The sequence below is a fragment of the Nicotiana sylvestris genome, chromosome 2 (assembly GCF_000393655.2).
Source record: "Nicotiana sylvestris chromosome 2, ASM39365v2, whole genome shotgun sequence".
NCBI classification, from domain to species: domain Eukaryota; kingdom Viridiplantae; phylum Streptophyta; class Magnoliopsida; order Solanales; family Solanaceae; genus Nicotiana; species Nicotiana sylvestris.
The window spans coordinates 160,754,261-160,773,202 of record NC_091058.1 but is presented as its reverse complement, the minus strand read 5'-3'; the positions used below and the strand labels follow the sequence as shown (position 1 = coordinate 160,773,202).

The 18,942-nt window shown below is 38.1% G+C and overlaps 1 protein-coding gene across 1 annotated transcript; it reads right to left on the bottom strand.

The window, feature by feature from the left end:
- Nucleotides 1-645: 645 nt before the first annotated feature.
- On the bottom strand, nt 646-2,663 carry LOC104236207 (2-methylpropanoate--CoA ligase CCL4-like). Its single transcript, XM_009790086.2, has one exon. The coding sequence runs from the start codon at nt 2,545-2,547 to the stop codon at nt 892-894; it is 1,656 nt and encodes a 551-aa protein (XP_009788388.1). The 5' UTR covers nt 2,548-2,663; the 3' UTR covers nt 646-891.
- Between the last annotated feature and the right edge of the window lie 16,279 nt (nt 2,664-18,942).

Here is an 18,942-nt window from a genome sequence, read left to right as displayed (position 1 = left end):
TTATTTTTCCGTTGTATATGATTTAACTGCTCAGGTTTATTTGGTAGTCTGGTCCTAGCCTCATCACTACTTCGCCGAGGTTAGGCTACGCACTTACCAGCACATGAGGTCGGTTGTGCTGATACTACACTCTGCATTGTGTGCAGATCCCGATGCTGCAACTTTTGGACTGCAGCGAGGTTGCTGCGTTCAATCCGTTCAGGCGACCCGAGGTAGTCCTGCAGGCGTCTGCAGACCTTGGCATCTCCTTCTATCTTTCCATTCTATTTCTTTTATGTATTTCAGAGACAGCATTATATTTATCTTTCGGATCCTTATTTATAGTATTCCTAGACAGTCTGTGATATTGCGACACCAATTCTGGGTAGCCTATGTTATGGATTAGCTGGTACCATTATTAAATTGTTACGTCTTAGTCTTCCGCTTTATATTTTCGTTGTTTATATGATGTTTGTTCACTATTGTTAAAGGATTAAAACAAAAAAATGAAAAAAGTTAAGTAATTAGAACAATTGATTTGTCTAACTTTCATTAGTAGGCGTTATCACGACTCTCGAGGGCGGTAAATGCTAGTGTTAGACATAAATGAAGTTTGCTCAAAGTTACTCTGAGTAAATAGACAAAAGGCAAATCCACAAAGTCGTATAGAAACTAAAAACCTGGATCAGTAAATTATTTAAACCATCACATCATGACACTAACAATTTAACAACCATACGCAAATGTCCACATTCATATTTCTTGTTTTTTCTTGGATTTTGTCCACATACTAAAAAAGAAAAAGAAAGGAAGAAAGAAAAAAGATGGAAAGTTTTGTTTGATAAACGCTTGGTATATATCAAAATGAGTTGAACCTAGTCATTGACACAACCAGGCCGAGTGAACTCATCTTTACATTTTGCTCATCTTGATCAAGCTGCCAGTTTTCCCCATACTTTTAGCTATATCTCTAAGTACAAACTTCTGAATTTTTCCAGTTGAAGTCTTTGGAAGCTCTTGTTTGAAAATCACAGTCTTTGGCACCATATAATGTGGTAACTTGGCTCTACAAAACTCTATAATATCCTTCTCACTTGCCTTTTCTTTTCCATTCAAGCTGACAAATGCACACGGAGTTTCACCCCAAAATTCATCTGGTCGTGCCACAACTGCTGCCTCATTAATTGCTGGATGTGTGTACAACACTGACTCTACTTCCACACTGCTCAAATTCTCACCACCACTTATAATCACATCCTTTGACCTGTCCTTAATTTCTAAGTACCCATCAGGGTGCATAACCGCAACATCCCCCGTGTAAAACCAACCATCATCTTTCATACATTTTGATGTTCCCTCGGGGTCTTTAAGGTACCCCAACATAATGCATCCACCCTTTAGGACAATTTCACCTAACGTCGTACCATCGCGTTTCACACTGACTCCAGATTCTGGATCCACTACGTCCACTTCAGTCATCCCTATAGTCCTCACACCTTGTCTTGATTTCAACCTCGCTCTTTCCTCTGCAGGCAATTTATTCCAGTGATTTTTCCACGTACAAGAAACTACTAGCCCGCCAGTTTCTGTTAGCCCATAACCGTGGTGTACTACAAATCCTAACGACTCTGTTCGAAACAGGACAGCTGCAGGGGGTGGAGATCCTGCAGTCAAAATATAAACAGAGTGTTTTAAAGGCTTGCTATCAGGGGAATTTGACAACATGTTGAGTACCACAGGAGCAGCACAAATATGAGTAACGTTGTGTTTTTTGATCGAGTCGTAAATGATTTTGGCGTCGAATTTTCTCAAACAGATATTAGTTCCACCAACTACGGCCATGCCCCAAGGATAGCTCCAGCCGTTAGCATGAAACATAGGAAGTGTCCATAAATAAACGGGCTGCTTTGGAACAAGCCATTCTTGTAAAGAGTCCAATGAAATAATGAAAATTCCCCTGTGGCTATGAACCACACCTTTTGGGGCAGAGGTTGTACCAGAAGTGTAATTCATCACAATTGGATCAAATTCACTTTTGGGTCGAACCCAATTGAAACCCGAATCCCCTTTTTCTACTAATTCCTCATACGTCCTGATGAATTCACTGGTTTGTGGGGTTGGGAAATCGTCATCTTCAATGAGAACTAGGAGTGGACGGTTGGATTTCGGCGGAAACAAGGATATCGCTTCAAGAACTAGGGGTTTTGATTGACAATCGACAAATACGAGTTTTGATTCGCTGTGACATAGGAGGATAGAGATAGTGCGAGCATCGAGACGAATATTGATAGTGTTAAGGACTGCACCCGCCATCGGAGCTGCAAAATGAAGCTCGTACATGGCGGGTATATTAGGGGCCACAACTGACACGACATCACCTCTATTGATACCAAGAGAGGCAATTGAGGAAGCAACTTTGAGGCAACGGGTATGGGTTAGGGACCATGTGTGAGTAATATTGTTGTAAACAACGGAAGGGCAATCGGCATAGATGGTGGCAACTCTTTCTAAGAAGGTAAGAGGAGTAAGAGGAGTTGAATTTGGTGGCCTTGGCTTTAGCTGATCCATAGTTTAGGCTTTTATTGTTTGAGCGTCAATGCTTGATGTTAATGCTGTTATCTAGGCCTGTATATATCCAATGAGACACGAGGATTAAAGCGAGTTACGTGTTTTTGTTTGAAAACGGGAACACCATATAAAACGTGTAGTGGGAAAGATGAAACTCGAATTGAAATTTCTAATAAGGCTTTCTAAGTGGGCCCTAAATGCCAAATTTATAATTAGTGAATTTGTTGATGAAATTAAAAGAGGCTAGAGGATAGATAAAAGTGACGAATCAAACTAGCTAGAAGTGCTCCGAGCGGACGTGAAACTGAAATTTTAGAGATATTTTGCCTTAATTTTGATTCCCCTCCGTTTGTTATGGATATCTTTGTACCGAATTTGGGTGTATGTAAAAAGCTCTTAAACAATTTCTGGAACTTATCTGGTTAAATTTTTTCAAAAATATTTAACATTTTTTTTTCAGAAATGTTTTTGAAAAATCTTATCCGGAACCTCTTATCCAAATGTATTTTTTTAAAGTTTTGTGCAAATATTTCAGCAATGACATTTTCTCAAAAGATTTTTCATATTGGGAAAGATACAGATGAATCTTAAATTTATTAATCATTTTCCTTATGAGGAAAAAGAGAGTTATTAAGGGCATATATAAATTAATATTATCTCCTCTTTTTAGATGGTGATTTCTGTTAGAGTATTAAAATTTGTGCCACATGTAATTAAGTAGATTGTTGACTTGTTCTGTATATTGTTACGATAAATTTTATATTTCACATGACATCTTATCCCAGTGGGTCTCACAATACTTCATCACACCCTCTTCCTACTTCAACCCCTTCCTCGGTTGCACCCCTCACGAGTAGGGGTGTCTACGGTTCGGCCGGTAATTTTAAAAGATTTATACCATACTAATTTTTCGGTTATTTTATTCTACATAACCAAATTCAAAATTTTCAAAATCATCCTAATCATTTTAGTTTTCCCTAGGTATCGGTATGATTTGATAATTTTTTGATATTTTTTTAAAACGTCATCTAAGAATCACATCTTAATTAAAATGTCTAATTCCTTATACAAAATAATAAAAAACTTTATGTGACACACTAAATATATAATTCTTGTGATCACGTAGACCGCTATAGTTCTAGATTGGTACTGACCATAACAATTGACGCAAATTTTACTATACTCTTTTAGTCTTTTACGTGTCTTACAATCAACTACTATAAAAAGCATTAAAATTTATCCATAGAAACTACACATTTTGTAATCTAGAGTACATATGAAAAATGGTATTCTACAAAATATCGCAAATGCCATATAAACCAGGAAACTCAAAGTAAAGCTTATCAACTAGCAGTAATTTGCTGTAAAATGTTCTCTGGGAATTTACTAAAAGTTTTGCATATTCATAGTAAAACTACCATTTAGAAAAATATCAGCTAATTTCCAACAAAACTAAAATCTAAGAAATGATCTAGCAAGCATCAAGGCAATCAGGATGACAACAAAGAAAGGCATGAATTGTGAAAATATCATCTTCCTTCTACATCTGTGGAAACAAGAAAACTAAATTGTCATTATTTCATGATAAAATGCATAGTTTATGAAAAACTAACTATATAGTAATTTCACGAGTAAGAGTTTCGAACCTTATTCGTCAATACTAATAGAGATGTCTGCTGCAGAATTTAGACAATCTGTAAAGTATAAGATAAATAAAATTGGCTAAATAACCATTGTAATATTCACATGAACAATAAAAAATTAAATTAATAAAAGATTCTATTACCTTCTTCAATCTCCTCAATCTTCTTTATATTATCCAGTGATTCACGTAAATCAATAGAAGTAGACCGCAACCAACTTTGTGCACAAATAAGATCTTCCATTGTTTTAGGAGTTAGAGAACTCCTAAATAAATCAATTACACGACCACCTGTGCTAAAAGCCTATTCACTAGATACAATAGACACTGGAATGGCTAGAACATCTTTGGCCAACTTTGAGAGAATATGATATTTAGCTGTACTTCCTTTCCACCAAGTCAAGAGTTCAAATTCAGTTTTCTTTTCTCTCAGCTTGTCACCCAAATATTTGGTTATCTCTTATGTGTTCTTTGTTTTCTTTAGTGATTTCATGCACTTAGAGAATTGAGAATCAAGAAAATCTAAACTTTTATCACATTCATCAATATCCATGCCATAAACTTCTTTAGAAGTTAATTCTTCAATTTTTTCTTGTATATCAGTGTATAATCTCTTGTACTCATGATACAACTCATCTAAAGATTCTGCTACACTAGCAGTCCTTGATCTTGTTAAGATATTATTATGGCCATATATGTAACGACCCGACCGGTCGTTTTGAGCTCTAGCGCATTGTTTGGCAATTTGAGGTCATGAACAGCTTCACTTCAGGTATTATGACTTGTACGCGTGGTTGGAATTGAATTTTGGGAGGTTTGGAATTGATTTGGAAAGAAAATTCCCATTTCGGAAGCTTTAAGTTGAAAGAATTGAGTAAGGTTTGATATATGAGTAAACGACCTTGGAATCGGGATTTGAAGGTTCCAACAGGTTTGTATGATGATATTGGACTTGGACGTATATCCGGATCGGGTTTTAGATGATCCGGGAGCGTTTCGACGCCTATTGTAGAAGTTACTCCCTCTGTTCCAGTTTATGTGAATCTATTTCCTTTTTGGTCCGTTCCAAAAAGAATGAACCCTTTCTAAATTTGGTAACAATTTAGCTTAAAGTTACAACTCTACCCTTAATGAGAAGCTTTTATAACCACACAAATACTCTAGGCCCATTTAGACTTGTTTAGGACCACAAAATCCAAAAGTCTTCATTTTTTTTTAAACTCCGTGCCCAGTCAAACAGGTTCACATAAATTGAAACGGAGGGAGTAACATTTTTGGAAGAATTTCATAAATCTGGGTTGAAGTACATTTCAGTGTTATCGATGTCCGTTTAGGATTCCGAGTATGTTAATAGCTCGGCATGGTGATTCTGGTATTGGGAGCGCGATCGGAAGTGGATTCGGAGGTCCGTAGGTCATTTTGGAGCCATTTGGCTAAAGTTAGAAATTTGAAGTTTTTGAGAAGTTTGACTAGAAGTGGACTTTTTGATATCAAGGTCGGATTCTGAATCCGAAAGTTGGAGTAGGTCCGTAATATCGAATATGACTTGTGTGCAAAATTTGAGGTCAATCAGATGTGACTTGATAAGTTTCAGCATCGAATGAAGAAGTTCGAAGTTCTAAAGTTCATAAAGTTTGAAATGGAGTGTGATTCATAGTTTTAGTGTTGTTCTATGTGATTTGAGGTCTCGAGCAGGTCCACGTTATGTTATGAGACTGGTTGGTATGACTGGAAGTGGACCCGAGGGCCAAGGGTAGATTCTGGGTGGTTAACAAATCGAATTGGAGTTGGGAGGAAGAACCGAAGCTTGCTGTCATCTGGTGTAACCGCACCTGCGAGGTCTTGGCCGCTGGTGCGGAGCCGCATATGCGGCCAAAGGAGCACAGATGCGGTTGAGAAGGGAGAAGGCTGGGACCGCAGATGCGGTCATCTTGCCGCAGAAGTGGGACCGCACCTTCGGAAGGAGAAGCGCAGAAGCGGAGTAAGGGGGCCTACGAAGGACCGCAAATGCGCTAGTGGGGCCGCACCTGCGGAATCGCAGAAGTGGTCAAGTGACCGCAGGTGCGGAAAGGCTAGAGGCAGTGTGTTCTTATAAAAATGGGGTTTGGCCCATTTCCCTTCATTTTCTCTTGGTTTGGGCGATTCTTGGAGGGTTTCAAGAGAGGTTTTCATCATCAATGGAAAGATAAGCCATCCTCACCTATTATGAGTTAAATATACTGATTATGTATATATATTAACATGGAAATTAGTAGAAACTTGGGGTTTGAGGAAAAAACCTAGAAAATTTGTATTCTTAACTTTTGACCACGATTTTGGACATGAAATTGAGAGTATATTATATATTTGCGTTTGTGAGGTTGTAGGTAAACTTTATCTTCAAAAAATTTCGGAATTCGGGCACGTGGGCCGAAGGGCAATTTTGTCAACCTTTTGATCGGGGTTTGAAATTGTTATAAATTGGATTATTTTGAGTAATTGAACATATATTAACGGGTTTACAAAATTATTGGCTAGTTTTGGAGCATCGTGCATCGATTTGAGTCTTCGGAAGGGCATGGAATACTGGTTGTGGGACTTTGGACCGAGGTGAATCTCCTTTCTAGCCTTGTAAGAGGGAATTGTCCCCATAGGTGAATTAACAGGATATGTGCTTCTATTTGTGGGGGCTACATACGCACGAGGTGACGAGAGTCCATGCGTAGCTACTATTATGCTTAAGTCCGGGTAGTCTAAGATACAAAATCATGCTTTACTTGAAATTTTTGTAATCTTATTGTTAATTTAAAATGCTTAAAACATATCGAACGTGTAAATGAATTTCTAAAAGACTAGACATCGTTTCTTGTCTTTTTAAAGAGAAATTGCCTTTTCTTGAATAATTGCTCCTTGATGAATTGTTGATTGACTGTTTGAATGTGTATATCTATTGTGGAATGGGCCGAACACCTTGGTAGATTTAAATAGATGCATCTATGGTTCGCGCCATTCAACCCTCTAGCAGTGCACAATTTAAATATTGATGGATCGGGCCATACGACCTCGACATGATTTGCACATGCTTGTATTGCATGCCTTGAGATTCATAGATGTTGATATTTTCTCTCTCTGATCTGAGATAAATGTATAAATGATGAAAATGAATTTGAAAATTTCCTATAAACGAAAGAATTGTTTACTTGCCTCATGCTATTGAGTTACAACCATTTTTATGAAAATCCTCGATTTACTATATTATTCGCATATTATTATTGGACTACTAGCAAGTGTCGAAGTTGACCTCTCGTTTCCACTTCTTTGAGATTAGACGGGATACTTACTAAGTACACGTTGTTTTTGTACTCATACTCCACTTGCTGTGCATTTTTATTGCACAGTCTCATGTATGTCTCGTGACCTAGTTTGGCACAGCAGCATGGTTGATCTGGGGACTTAGGTGAACTGCACTTGTCGAGACGACCTGCAGCCAGCAGAGTCTCCATCAGAGTATTGTATTGTATTTTCTCTACTATCCGACTTGTATTTCGGACGGTTATTGTATTATTTTATTTCCTAGAAATTTCTCATGCACTTGTGATACCGGGTTCTGGGATGATTATGGAATCATTCAACATTAAGTTTGTTAAGACATCATTATTTGTTCAGTGAATTTCATTACTTATTGTTTAATGTATAAAATAAATGATTTCAATAAATACCAAAATGGGAATTTAATTAACTTCTTGGTGTTGGGTTGCCTAACAGTGGTGTCTGGCGCCATCACGACCCTTAGTGGATCATGATAACATGGTATTAGAGCACTAGGTTCCCTTAGGTCTCACGGGTCATGAGGTAGTCTAGTAGAGTCTTGCAGTAAGAAGTTGAATATTTGAATGTTGCTAGAGATTCAGAGTGTTCATGAAATGCTAACAGAAGGATTTCAGGGAGTTTGGCGGGTTGGCTGTGCAAGATCATGCCAACATTAAAGAAAGAATCTTGGTAGGTTCCAAAGTTGTGCAATAGTAGCTTCAAGCTAAGTGGGAGATTCCCGCCTATGATTAGGTTGTAGGGTTATCTACTTGTGAGGTTCGGGTTATCGGCGTATTGGTGAGTTATTTCAGCTAAGAGAAAAGAACATAAGTGGTAATTTGAGAAAAAGAATTGATATGGGTATGCTATAGTTGGCCTTATTGACTCATGTCCAGGCTGTGGGGGAAGATTCGGGATTCATGCCCCGTACAGAGGTGATTTACAAGGGAATTGATTCTGCCGGGTACTTCATCGAGATGGGTGTTCATGTGCCAGCGGAGCCTTGGAGTTGATTATATTCGGGACCAAGCCAGAGTAGGTGACTCTCAACAACGGTCATAGTGAATTTAAAGGTTAAAAACACAATGCCTAAGGATTCAAGTCCACAATATGGTTAAGAATCGAACTTTTGTAGCAGATTATGATAAAAGGATCAGAATGTTCTATGACGTTTTTGACTTGTAGTGTAGAATTGGGAGGAAAAAGAGAAAAAGACTTCGGATTTGTAGAGAAATTATTAAAATAGGTGTATCAATTGAAGATGTGAATGTGCGAGCAAGGATGGTATGAAATGGTTCATGGGTTTGGAGACAATGTGGTCTCGTGGAATGGGGTCACTCAAGGTAAGTGCGGATTTAGGTTGGTGATATAAGGAATGGAGCTATTATTACCTCTAAGGAAAGTTAAGGATGAATTAGAAGACGTTAGATCGGTTAGCCATAGTGGAATTGGCATATTGGTGGTAGTGATCAGTTCCTTCAGTGTGATTAAGTTTTGCATGTGATTCGCGACAGCGTGTGAGGCTTGATGGCCGCCGTTATTGATTTTATTTGGAAGAATTCAAGTATTATGGCCTATTATGCGTAGACGGATCCCATAAGGGTTATGGTGGTTCAGACCACTATTTGAGGTTTGGAATGTCCTACGGTTATGAAAAGTTACTCGTGTGTTGCTAGGGTTCTCTTGGAATGAGTTAAGTAAAAGTTTCTAGGTGATGAAGTATTCACCCTATTAGAGGTTCAAGAGTTATGATGAAATTCTGGCACTATCGTATATTGGCTTGTTAGGTGCAGTTAGCGGTATGGGATTTGAAAGTGAGGATCCAAGTTGGGGTTCACTGTTTGATGAGGATGTCACGAGCTCGGATGAGCAGGAAGGGGAATTGGGTGTTTGGAGTAAACTGGTATTGTCTTCAGCGTCACCTGAGATTGGCATTTTTGTCGGAGGCTTTGCATCTTGGTTACAGATTCTTGATATGCTTTACAACATTAACGTGACCGGTGGTATGGATGTGTAGACTCGTTATCTAGTGCGGAAGGTCATGGGAGCGCACCTCACAGGAAGATTGTATAAGTGTAACATGTAGTCACTTGATTGATTGAAGATTTAAACTAAGTGTGAAGATTGTGGTAGTATCACTAATTTGAGAATTCATGCCTGGAGGGCACTCGGTTTATTGGGTTGTGGACTATGGAGGTTTACTCCAGTTATGATTGTTGTTCTTGTGAGTTATAGGAGAAAGGGGTTATTATGGATCCTTGAAAGGTTATTAGCCTAGTGCGGTGCGATCAAAATCAGCTTGAGGTGTGTGGATGGATTTAAATGTGATTATGGGCTCTATATCAGGCCGGATGTGTTCATTTCGGCATAGCGCTCCTTATGGAGGAGTATTCGGACGTTGGATGCTATTTTTGTCATCGGCTATTTCATGAAATGCTATATAGTGTCTTGTGAGTTGTGAGACGGCTTGATAAATTTCTTATGTGTTGAGGTTCCATGTAGCGATGGCGTTGTGTGAGCAGGATGGCTCTTGAGATTCAGGTCATATATCGCACCTCAGTTGTGCTTGAGTTTTATAGCTTATGGCGCTATATGTCTCCCTAGGGATGGTATTAGGCACTTAGCATGCTTGTGGTCGATATTGGGTATTTATTAGTAATGAGCAATTTATCTCGGTGTGTATATCCTTATGTGAGTTCTATGTGTGGATCGGGTGGTACACGGCCACAGGTATGTTGTTTGGATCGGGTTGCACGTCGCAACAGTATGATGTTGAGTACAATTTTCTATATTCTAATTTTTGTGTGTTTTGTTTTCTATTTTCAAGAAAGTCCATATTAGCTGCGTGAGTTTAGTAGTCCCTTCCAGAGTTTGTTTTCCTTATGTATCACATTCGAGTTGGTAGCCTATTGGCACATTGTGGCATTATATGAGACTTTTGGTCATGTCAGGGGTGGCTTTTTTCCTGAGTAGTTCGTACTGGGTGAGACAAGATTATTGGATATAGGATCAGTGCGATCGGATTATATGAAGTATATTAAAGAGCAAATACCATTAGATGATTCGGAATGAGGTAATGGTTCTTATCAGGAGTATAACCTCAATGATTTGTTGACTCGGCATTTGGTTATAAATTTCTACACGTCTCTTCCGTCATGGCAGTATTTTAAGAGTTAGAACAAGACTTATACATGTCATGAGGTGCATTGTGAGCATCAGATTCGGGGAATATTGGTTATGGTCTTGTGGATGATGTGGTGCATGGTACGGATTCGGCAAAGGTATGTCGTCGTGTTCTGGTACATTGTGTAGTGATTGATACGGTGTTCATATATTGGTATCAGGCCTGGCAGAGAATTTTGGATGTTGAAACTGGACTCTAAGGCTCATTTTTTTTTGAATAAAAGAGAATATCTTCAGATTTTCTCGAGCTAATATGCTCAACTAAGTTGTGGTAGCACGGGTAGGTGCACGAGGTATTTAACTGTGATTTCAGACAAATCCAGCGCAGTTCTTAGCACGTTTGAGGACTAATGTATATTTAAGTGGGAGAGAATGTAAAGACCCGATCGGTCGTTTTGAACTCTAGCACGTCATTCAGCAGTTTGAGGCCATGAGCAGCTTCATTTCAGGTATTATGACTTGTACGCGTGGTCGAAATTGAATTTCGGGAAGTTTGGAATTGATTTGGAAAGAAAATTCCCATTCCGGAAGCTTTAAGTTGAAAGAATTGAGTAAGGTTTGATTTATGAATAAACAACCTCGGAATCGGGATTTGAAGGTTCCAACAGGTTTGTATGATGATATTGTACTTTAACGTATGTCCGGATCGGGTTTTGGATGACCTGGAAGCGTTTCAATGCCTATTGTGGAAGTTAACATTTTTGGAAGAATTTCATAAATTTGGGTTGAAGCGCATTACAGTGATATCGATGTCCGTCTAGGATTCCGAGTCTGGGAATAGCTCCGCATAAAGATACTGGTATTGTGAGCGCGATCGAAAGTGGATTCGGAGGTCCGTAGATCATTTTGGAGTCGTGTAGCTAAATTTAGAAATTTGAAAGTTTTTGAAAAGTTTGACCGGAAGTGGACTTTTTGATATCGGGGTCGGATTCTGATTGCGAAAGTTGGAATAGGTCCATAATATCGAATAAGACTTGTGTGCAAAATTGAGGTCAATCGGATGTGATTTGATAAGTTTCGGCATCGAATGAAGAAGTTCGAAGTTCTAAACTTCATCAAGTTTGAAATGGAGTGTGATGTATGGTTTCAGCATTGATTGATGTGATTTGAGGCCTTGAGCAGGTCCACGTTATGTTATAGGAATGATTAGTGTGATTGGATGGGGTCTCAGGTGTTCGGAGGAAGAGCTGAAGCCTGTTGTCATCTGGTGTAACCGCACCTGCGAGGTCTTGGCCGCATGTGCGAAGCCGCCTAAGCGGCCGAAGGAGCGCATATGCGGTTGAGAAGGGAGAAGGCTGGGACCGCAGATGTGGTCATCTTGCCGCAGAAGCAGGACCGCACCTTCGGAAGGAGAAGCACAGAAGCGGAGCAAGGGGGCCTGGCTAAGGACCGCAAATGCGGTGGGGCCACACCTGCGGAACCGCATAAACGGTCAAGTGACCGCAGGCGCGGAAAGGTTGGAGGCAGTGTGTTCTTTTAAAAACAGGATTTGGCCCATTTCCCTTCATTTTCTCTTGGTTTGGGCGATTCTTGGAGGATTTCAAGAAGGGGTTTTCATCATCAATGGAAAAGTAAGCCATCCCACCTATTATGACTTAAATGCATTGATTATGTATATGTTTTAACATGGAAGTTAGTAGAAACTTGGGGTTTGAGGAAAAAACCTAGAAAATTGGTATTCTCGGATTTTGACTAAGATTTTGGACATGAAATTAAGAGTAAATTATATATTTGAGTTCGTAAAGTTGTGGGTAAACTTTATCTTCGAAATTTTTTGGAATCTGGGCACATGGCCCTGAGCGCGATTTTGTCAACCTTTCGATTGGGGTTTGACATTATTATAAATTGGATTATTATGAGTAATTGAACTTATATTAATGGTTTTACATAATTATTGGCTAGTTTTGGAGCGTCGTGCATCGATTTGAGTCTTTGGAAGGGTGTGGAATGCTGGTTGTGGAACTTCGGAGCGATGTAAGTCTCCTTTCTAACCTTGTAAAAGGGAATTGTCCCCATAGGTGAATTAACTGGATATGTGCTTCTATTTGTGGGAGCTATGTACACATGAGGTGATGAGAGTCCGTGCGTAGCTACTATTATGCTTAAGTCCGGGTAGTCTAGGACCCAAAAGAATGCTTTACTTGAAAGTTTTGCAATCTTATTGTCAATTTAAAATGCTTAAAACATATCGAACGTGTAAATAAATTTCTAAAAGACTAGACATCGTTTCTTGACTTTTTAAAGAGAAATTGTCTTTTCTTGAATAATTGCTCATTGATGAATTGTTGATTGACTATTTGAATGTGTATATCTATTGTGGAATGGGCCGAACGCCTCGGTAGATTTAAATAGATGCATCTATGGTTCACACCATTCGACCCTCTGGCAGTGCACAATTTAAATATTGTTGGATCGGGCCATACGACCTTGACATGATTTGTACATGCTTGTATTGCTTGCCTTGATATTCATAGATGTTGATATTTGTTCTCCCTGGTCTGACATAAATATATAAATGATGAAAATGAATCTGAAAATTTCTTATAAACGAAAGAATTGTTTACTTACCTCATGCTATTGAGTTACAACTATTTTTATGAAAATCCACGATTTACTATATTATTGGCATATTATTATTAGAACACTAGCAAGTGTCGAAGTCGACTTCTCATCTCTACTTCTTCGAGATTAGACGTGATACTTACTGGGTACCCGTTGTTTTTGTACTCATGCTACACTTGATGTGTATTATTTTTTGCACAGGCTCATGTATGTCTCATGTCCTAGTCTAGCGCAACGACATGGTTGATATGGGAACTTAGATGAGCTTCACTTCTCGAGATGACCTGCAGCCAGCAGAGTCTCCTTCAGAGTATTTTATTGTATTTTCTCTATTGTCCAACTTATATTCCGGACAATTATTGTATTATATTATTTTCTCAACATTGCTCATGCACTTGTGACACCGGGTTCTGTGATGATTATGAGATGATTCAACATTAAGTTTGTTAAGACATCATTATTTATTCAGTGAATTTCATTACTTATTGTTTAATGTATAAAATAAATAATTTCAATAAATACCAAAATGGAAATTTAATTAACTTCTTGGTGTTGGCTTTCCTGACAGTGGTGTTCGGTGCCATCACGGCCCTTAGTGGATTTTGGGTTGTGACAATATATTTCACCGAAGCAAAACTCAATATAATTAACTTGTAATATAGATCCAGAGCAATAACAACAAACAATAAGTAATTGGTCTTACTATTAAAAGACCAATACTTATCAGATTTCTCCATCATTCATAATGCCACGCTTCTCATGTCATCATCCTTATGAATAGAAAGAGACACAATTGCAGAATGAATAGCAACCAGTTCACGAAAAAATGTTTTCTAAGTAGTATACAAAGAGCTAAAAAAAACTTTAATGTTACACTATAAAATAACTTTAAAAACTTTGCAAAGCATCTTGCAGCTTGAAAATCTTCATGCTTAGGAGGGCCAATGGTTTTCTGATCTCTTTTTTTCTTATTCGCAAACTTCTTCCTCCCATTTTTTTGCTTCTTCACAAGAATTATCAACATCATTAATTTTAGAAGATCCAATAGTTTTATCTTTTTCTTTGTTATTTCTTGCATTTTTCTTTTCACATGTCGCTCCATTATAACCCCCTTCAAAGTACATTTTATAATTTGAATCTTCTAATTCTATCCTTACAAAAGCTTTCTCAAATTTCTCGACATGTTCCAACATCTTATATGTGGAATTTCATCCAGTATTAAAGTCAAGAAAACAACATGGTTATATGAGATATTTTCTTTCTCAACACATTTCTTGAACAAATTATATTTGGCAGGAGAAGATCACACATATCTAATTGCATTTTGAATTCTTATAATGGCCTTATCTTTCTCTATTTTTTTTTCTTTAGCAAATTCATTAGACAAGATGCTTAGGGCTAATTTTATTATATATCAAAATAAAATAAAAACAAATAAAATGTCATAAGGTCTTAGCAATTGTACGAGTTAAAAAAAGAAAATACCATAGCTCCTATTATCAAAGCTGAGTGAGATGCTCAACATTGATCGTACATGTTGTCTAATATAGCTATGATCCAGAAACATAAACACTAGCCAGGCAATTCCTTTATACTTGAAGCCCAATGATGGTATGCGTGTGTTGCATAGATGGCCATTTTGGTCTTGTAATCCTGGCCCTTTCCTTGACACTGTCCTCCGTTTGTGAATGTCACTGCCCAAACTCCACAGGTACATGAGTATCTTCCAAACTTGTATCATCCAAAGTGCCCAGTTTTTTTGATATTTTGGGCTATCATTTTTTGTCCATGCAACATCCCTTTTGCTTTGTATTTGTCTTCACTACATGGTCCTCATTTGTGCAGTGTACTTTGCCTTTGAAGACCTTATTCTCTTGAACCTTCTTTCTTGTCATTGGTGCTTTCATCTTGTTCAGACTCCATGCTCCACTGGTCCACTTTGCACCCACACTGCCCATAATCTGTACAGAGATGTCTTTGTCCGGGTTGTGCTCTTCTTTGTCTTGTCCTTCCTTTTTCTTCTTCCTGTCTGTATTTTAGTATGTGAATCTTTACAGTGTTGGACATACCATGTCACATATGTATTGTGTTATATCTCCATTTTGTTACCAAAACTGGATATGAGAGAGTGTCCAGTTATTAACATTGTCCAGCAAAATTGGGGGCTTGCATTTGCACTCCATTTTGAGTCAAGAATGTAGCAGTACATAGCCCCTAGTGAACATCCTTGACTCTTCTTTTCCATGCTTTTGCTCGCCCGTGACTTCCCTTCATGGGCGATGCATGACCACAATAACGTTTCATGCAAAAAAGAATCATTAGTAAAAAATACCACCATGTTCTCCGTCATAAGAACTTGAACATGATGGTAGAAAGTACTGCTCAGTTCTTCCATCTCCCCATTGTCTCCATCTCCCTCCCCTTCTAACTCTTGGATACACGTAAATATGGGCATTGTAGTTTATCATCGTTCACAATCCTTCATCCTTGTACATCCAATTCCATAAAACCATGGCATTTAATTTGACCACTGTCAAGACCCTAACTGGCAAGATGATCCGCAAGTTTATTCCCCTCTCTATATATATGAGTCATCCTAACAATACACCTTTCCAGAAGCTTCATAATTTCATCAACATACTCTACTAACATCCATGGTGGTTTTCAGTTTCCCCCTACTACATTGTTCAACATCTTTGAATCCGTTTGAAGCCAAATGTAGTTTAGGTTATATTGAGAACAATACCTTAAAGCCTCCAACATTTCCATAGACTCGTCCACAGAATTTGTAGTCTCCGGAATCTCCTTCCCACAAGCATATATAATATCTCCACGTTTATCCCTTATATAAAATCCAATTGAACTCCTGCCTGGATTCCCACTCGATGCTCTATCAGTATTAATTTAATCCATCCATCCCTAGGGAATTCCCAAAGAACTTTACAAACCTTCAACTTTGGAGTGCAGTTCTCCAACATTCTTAGCAAGTCAGGCCATCTATGAGGCACTCTTTGAATTCCAGGTTTCCTAACCTTAACCAAGAATTGAAGAGTAGATGAAATCTGGAAAATTACCTTACTAATCGGCATCATCTCCCCATACATACACCTATTTCTTCTTTTCCATAATTCTCATATTATAATGCAAGGTAATGCCTGAAAGATTGGCTTAAACCTTGGGATAGTCTGTATTGTCCAACACTTCACCACTGTTTTGTGCAAGTTCAGACCCTAAAGTGACAATCCTGCAAAAGAAAAGAAGTAAGACCATACCCTTGATGCTGCAGCAGATTTAAAAAAGAGATGATCCAGTGATTCCTTTTCCGGATTTGTACAACACCAACATCTCGAAGGCATGAAATAACCCCATCTTCTAACTGTGTCATCCAATGGCAATTTTCCTTTCCAAACTCTCCACATCAAGAAGGACATTTTAAAAGGCAAACTTTTGATCCACATATTATTGTAGGCAATGTTAGGATCCCTCCTCTTTCTCAAATACTCCCAAGAAGATTTGACACTAAAGTCCCCTTTAGTTTCCACCATCCATACTGGTTTATCAAGGTCCTTTAGTGCAACTGGAGGCTTGATGTTTTCCACAATATGCAGCACTATTTCTTCGGGCAGAATCTCTCTTTGTCTTTCTTCTTCCCATGCTCAACCTTGCACTACATCACATACATTATATACCATTTCATTAACAAAGAAATTTGGCGGAGTTACAAAGTACAAAGCTCCTAAACCCGTCCAATTATCAAACTAAAACAAAGATTAACCCATCCTTGGTTTCCATAGGATTTGGTGCTCAATTTCGTACCTACATTAAAGCATTTTTCTCCAAGCATGTGAGCCAGCTCTCCATGGAACTATGATTGCATTCATTTTTTTGCAATATTTTTGACACATAAAAGAGCTCCACAAGGTAGACTTAGTACAAAAATTCTACCAAAGCTTACAAAAGAGAGCTTTGGAGACATCATATAAAGACCTAAATCCCATACCTTCTTCATTCACTGGCAAGCACAAGTTGCTCCAAGAAGACCAATGCCTTTTCTTCCCCCCTACAGGACTACTCCAAAAATTGCGCAAACATATTATGCATCTTTTCAATAACACATTTGGGTGGGTTCACAGTTGAAAGTAAATGGACGGGCATGCTTTGAAGAACATGAGATATGAGGACTACCCGACCTCTAATGGATAGAAACTTTCCCTTCCAAGATTGCAACTTATCAAGAATTTTGTTGATTAATCCTTATAGTAGTAATCCATTCTTCTTCTAGCATTGAAAATAGGGCATCCTATATATGTAAATGGAAACGCTTGCCTTTCAATCCCCGTTATTCGTTGTACCTTATTCACCACCTTCAAATTCATGGAATGATGCATATGAATTGCTGACTTAGCCTTGTTGATAAGCTGTCCAGATGCACCTTCATAGGCCTTCAACACTTCAATAATAAGTTGCAAGGATGTAGTATCAGATGATGAACAAATGATTATGTCATCCGCGTATGCCAAGTGATTGATATTTGGACTCCATTTAGGCAATCCAAATCCACAAAAATATGGGTTCCTATGTAATGCATTAAGCTCTCTAGACAGAGTCTCAGCTGCCAAAATAAATGTAGGAGACAAATGATCTCCCTACTTAACTCCCTCGAAGATTTGAAGAAACCATATGGTTGCCCATTCAATAACACATAATATCAATTGTTGGAAATAATGTCATACAACAGACCTATGAATCTCTCTCCAAATCTCATCGTTCTCAAAAGATTTTTCATATTGGGTAAGATACATATGAATCTTAAATTTACAAATCATTTTTCTTTTGAGGAAAAAGAGAGTTATTAAGGGCATATAAATTAATAATATCTCCTCTTTTTAGATGGTGATTTCTGTTGAGTATTAAAATTTACTCCATATGTAATCAAGTAGATTGTTGATTGTTCTGTATATTGTTACGATAAATTTTATGTTTCTCATGCCATCTAATCCCTGTGGGTCCCACAATACTTTGTCACCCCCTCCTTGGTTGCACCCCTCACGAGTAGGGGAGTCAATGGTATGGTTCGGTCGGTAATTTTTAAAAAATTATACCATATCAATTTTTAGTTATTTTACTGTACATAACCAAATTCACACTTTTGAAAGCCATCCCAATCATTTCGGTTTCACTTCTGTATCGATACGGTTCAGTAAATTTTTGGTCTTTTTTTAAAACTTCATCTAAAAATCATACCATTATTACAAGAGTCACAAACCTGAAAGTCATTCATTCACGAGTCTAACCATACTAAATTTACGCAAATCCGATAAAAAAATCCAATTCAAAACCTCAAAAATCCATTTCAAGAACACTTCCTCCTTTTTCCCAATTTTTTTATCCCCAATCACAAATTAAATGATAAAATTAAAGATATAATCATGGGATTTAGCCAATATCAAGTAAGAATTACTTATCCCAATCAACTCCACGAAAATCCCTTCAAGAATCGCCCAAATCTGTGGTCTCTAGCTCAAAATATGAAAAATGGGTTCAAACCCTTATTTTTGAAATTAATATTATCTGCCCAGATTTTCTTCTTCGCGAACGCGACCGTCCTATCGCGTTCGCGTAGACCACTTAGACTGCCTCTCAAATTTATTCTTCGCGAACGCGAAGCTTCACCAGCTCAACCCATCACGAATGCGGCCAATACCTCGCGAAAGCATAGA

Excerpts from the sequence above, each read along its gene's own strand:
- LOC104236207 (XM_009790086.2), bottom strand. The coding sequence starts at position 2,547 with ATGGATCAGCTAAAGCCAAGGCCACCAAATTCAACTCCTCTTACTCCT.